Source organism: Glossina fuscipes, unplaced genomic scaffold, assembly GCF_014805625.2.
Source record: "Glossina fuscipes isolate IAEA_lab_2018 unplaced genomic scaffold, Yale_Gfus_2 81761, whole genome shotgun sequence".
Classification (NCBI taxonomy): Eukaryota; Metazoa; Arthropoda; class Insecta; order Diptera; family Glossinidae; genus Glossina; species Glossina fuscipes.
The window spans coordinates 1-3,304 of record NW_024004690.1 but is presented as its reverse complement, the minus strand read 5'-3'; the positions used below and the strand labels follow the sequence as shown (position 1 = coordinate 3,304).

The window sequence follows — 3,304 nt, the reverse complement described above, 5'->3', positions numbered from 1 at the left end:
CAGAAATGAAGATATCGCCGACAATGCTCACGCACATATACCTCGGTTTGAAAATAACAAAAATCAGTCGCTCCTGCTCCATATTGTAGAGTATTAAAATTTAGTCCTTTTACTTTTTTTGTCTTTTTCACTATAAGGCTAATGGGGATTAAAGATCGGGTCACGGTCAAGTATAATTTTCTTACTTATCTTGAAAACAACTTATAATCAAAACAAAAAATAGATTCTTTAAGATTTGGAAAAAGGAAGCTTTGGTTGTGAACGGTATTTTCAATATATTTATTTCGAAAGCGGTGCAAGTCCATCTTATTCACTTAAAGATCACTTGATATACGTCAACCTGACTAAAAAATTTTTGCAAAAAGGCAGAAATTTGGCTGCAGATAATCCGGAAAAGTACTTTTCAATATCTTTTGATGTGTAAAAGGAGCAAACTGATTTTGGCATACTGAAGAAAAAATGAAATTGTTATAAACTATGACATTGGGTAGGCGTGGTCAATTTTTTCCATTTTTTTAAAGGTACTGGAGCATCACTCTTAGAAAATACGTTCAAATTTTTGTATAATTATTAGAGCACTTAATGGAAATGGAAAATTCTAATGTCATTATGAAAATCATATATTTATGTTATATTTTATCAAAGAAGCAATCTTGTAAATTTATTTCCACAGCTTCTTAATAGACATATTTTTTTCGGAATCCTTTTGCATCACCTTGGCTACAGCCATTTCAAAGTCTTCCTGAGTAACGTGAACACGCCGTTCACGTAACGCATACATACCGGCCTCTGTACAAACTCCTTTTACTTCAGCACCTGATGCTCCTGGCATTAATTCGGCAATTTTACGTAAATTAATACCACGTGTCAAATTCATTTTACGCGAATGAATTTTGAGAATGTCAAGACGAGCTTCTTCATTTGGCGGTGGAAATTCTATCTTCCGATCAATGCGTCCAGGGCGTAAGAGAGCAGGATCTAAGATGTCAATGCGATTTGTCGCCATGATAACTTTTATATTTTTAGTAGCCTCAAAACCGTCTAATTGATTCAGTAATTCTAACATCGTACGTTGAACTTCAGAATCGCCTCCTGAGCCAGACTCAATACGTGATGAACCAATAGAATCAATTTCATCCATAAATATTATGGAAGGTGCGTGCTCTCGAGCCATCACGAATAATTCGCGCACCATTCGGGAACCTTCGCCGATAAATTTCTGCACAAGTTCTGAGCCAGAAACGCGTATGAAAGTGCATTCAGTATGATGAGCAACAGCACGGGCTAATAAAGTCTTCCCAGTACCGGGCGGGCCATACAGCAGCACACCCTTGGGTTGAGCAATACCCAAAGCATCAAATAATTCTGGATGCTTAACCGGTAGCTCAATAACTTCTTTAATTTCCTTGATTTGCTTATCTAGACCACCCACCATTTCATAGGTGGAATCTGGCACCTTTTCGACCATCATGAGAGAAACCAAAGGATCAACTTTATTAGGAAGAATTTTATGCAAAGTATAACTCTCGTTGCGCAATGCCACACGACAATTTGGCGTGACATCGTTGATATCAATATTTTTATCAATGTCTACCACAAATTTGCCTTCAGGGTGAACTTTCACTAAAACCTTCTTCTTATCCATTGGCTTAACCACTTCGCCTACGTAGCTGCCTTGTTCCTGCAGTAGTTGTAGTTCTTCGCGCAGCATACGCACTGTAAAGGAAGCAAAATTGTTGTTGCAATATTATCTTATGCCATTTCCTTTTAAAAATTTCATTTACCTTTAGCATTCAATTCATTACGTTGAGCTTCGAGACGTCTTAAATTTTGGCTTTTTTCGGCTAAAATCAATTGGAGCTCTTCGATTTTCTGTATGTAGTATGAACGAAAGCCTTCACCCTTACAGGCACACTCAATATCCATCTAATGGAAAACGAAAAATACAAATTGTTTGGCGATTAAGAAATCCCTTAACAAATGCTATTTACTCGATTAGTGACCGTCATTATTTATAATACAATCAGCTTTCAAAACCCTTATATACTCCTTCGATTTTGTTGAAACTCTCTACGTAGAATAAATATTTCCGAAATTTATACTTTCTTCTTCGTTAAAAGTACTTGCAAAGTCAACACACAGTCGTAAATTTTAGTAGCTAAGTAACATAATGCAAACTATTAGTAAAACATTCAGTTTCTACGCATTTTTCAATCGATTAATCGACGCAAAAATAAAAAACTCTGTCCTACTACTTTTCAAACGTAAAATCTCAAAACAAAAATATTACATTTCTTCTTTGATTCAAATTTATCATTTTTAAAAGAATTTTAGTCTTACAACGTAAATAAAAATACAATATAGATAAAAGAAACAAAAACAAAAAAGAAGAAAACCAATCTATTCGGTAGAAATTATATTAACCAGTCCAACTGAGATTTGATTGTTCAAAAAAGTTTCTCGAACTTCGCAATTAGTGAGTCTACACAACAATAGCTTGTTGAAGAATCATTTCAGAAAGCTATTCCAAAAGGCTTGGGTAAAGAGTCTTGCAGAGACAACCGGAAATTTTTCATACTGACGGTATAGTGGCCTAAAAAATGCGAGTGAAATCTAAATTCGTGTTCGTAATTACCGGTAATATTTTTTTTTTTTTGAAAGTAAGGAATTCTCAAGACGAGAAAAAAATCCTGGTGGCTTGAGTTAGATAATTCATTGTGCTCTACTATTAGGAATTGAACAGAATTTGTTATTATTATTAACTTTTTTGCATAATTCGCGAAAATCTTACTTTTACAAGCAGTTTCTCCATATGTTGTTGTGTGTTATTTAAAGGAGCAATATTAACTAGTTTCATTCCAGGGTTTTTTATAAGGATTTCTCATTTTTATTTGTGCGTTATATTTTCAACTTCTTCTGTTATAATTTCGTACTCTTTTTCACTTGTCTTGATACATCGGTAAGTAATTCTCGAGCCTAAGTGAGAAAGTAAAAAATGTTTTTTGCAAAATTTAGGTATATTCGTCAACATAGTATGTTTCAGGAGCGATATAATCAGGCGAACGCTTGTCAAATCAAAACTTTCGTGTACATAATGAGGCGACTGGGGTAATAACTCGAGTCCCACTATGAGCGCTAATTTAGTAAGCAGTCGCAACTTCACTTTTCAACTATCAAGAGTGATCTTCAAGATATTCTATTGCGCTAAGCACAATTGCGGTCCATACCATCTTGTTTAAAATCAGCGAACAAACGACAAATTGCAGTGTTCAAAGGAGAAGAGTTGACTTACACTCCTTAAATC

At 34.8% G+C, this 3,304-nt stretch overlaps 1 protein-coding gene across 1 annotated transcript; it reads right to left on the bottom strand.

Annotated features, from left to right (window-relative positions):
• Positions 1-296: 296 nt before the first annotated feature.
• On the bottom strand, positions 297-2,144 carry LOC119644046 (26S proteasome regulatory subunit 8). The gene is made up of 3 exons (XM_038043573.1): positions 1,992-2,144; positions 1,785-1,926; positions 297-1,716 (listed from the first exon to the last, which is right to left on the bottom strand). Exons 1-3 carry the CDS (start codon positions 2,007-2,009, stop codon positions 662-664), a joined length of 1,215 nt encoding a protein of 404 aa, XP_037899501.1. The 5' UTR covers positions 2,010-2,144; the 3' UTR covers positions 297-661.
• Between the last annotated feature and the right edge of the window lie 1,160 nt (positions 2,145-3,304).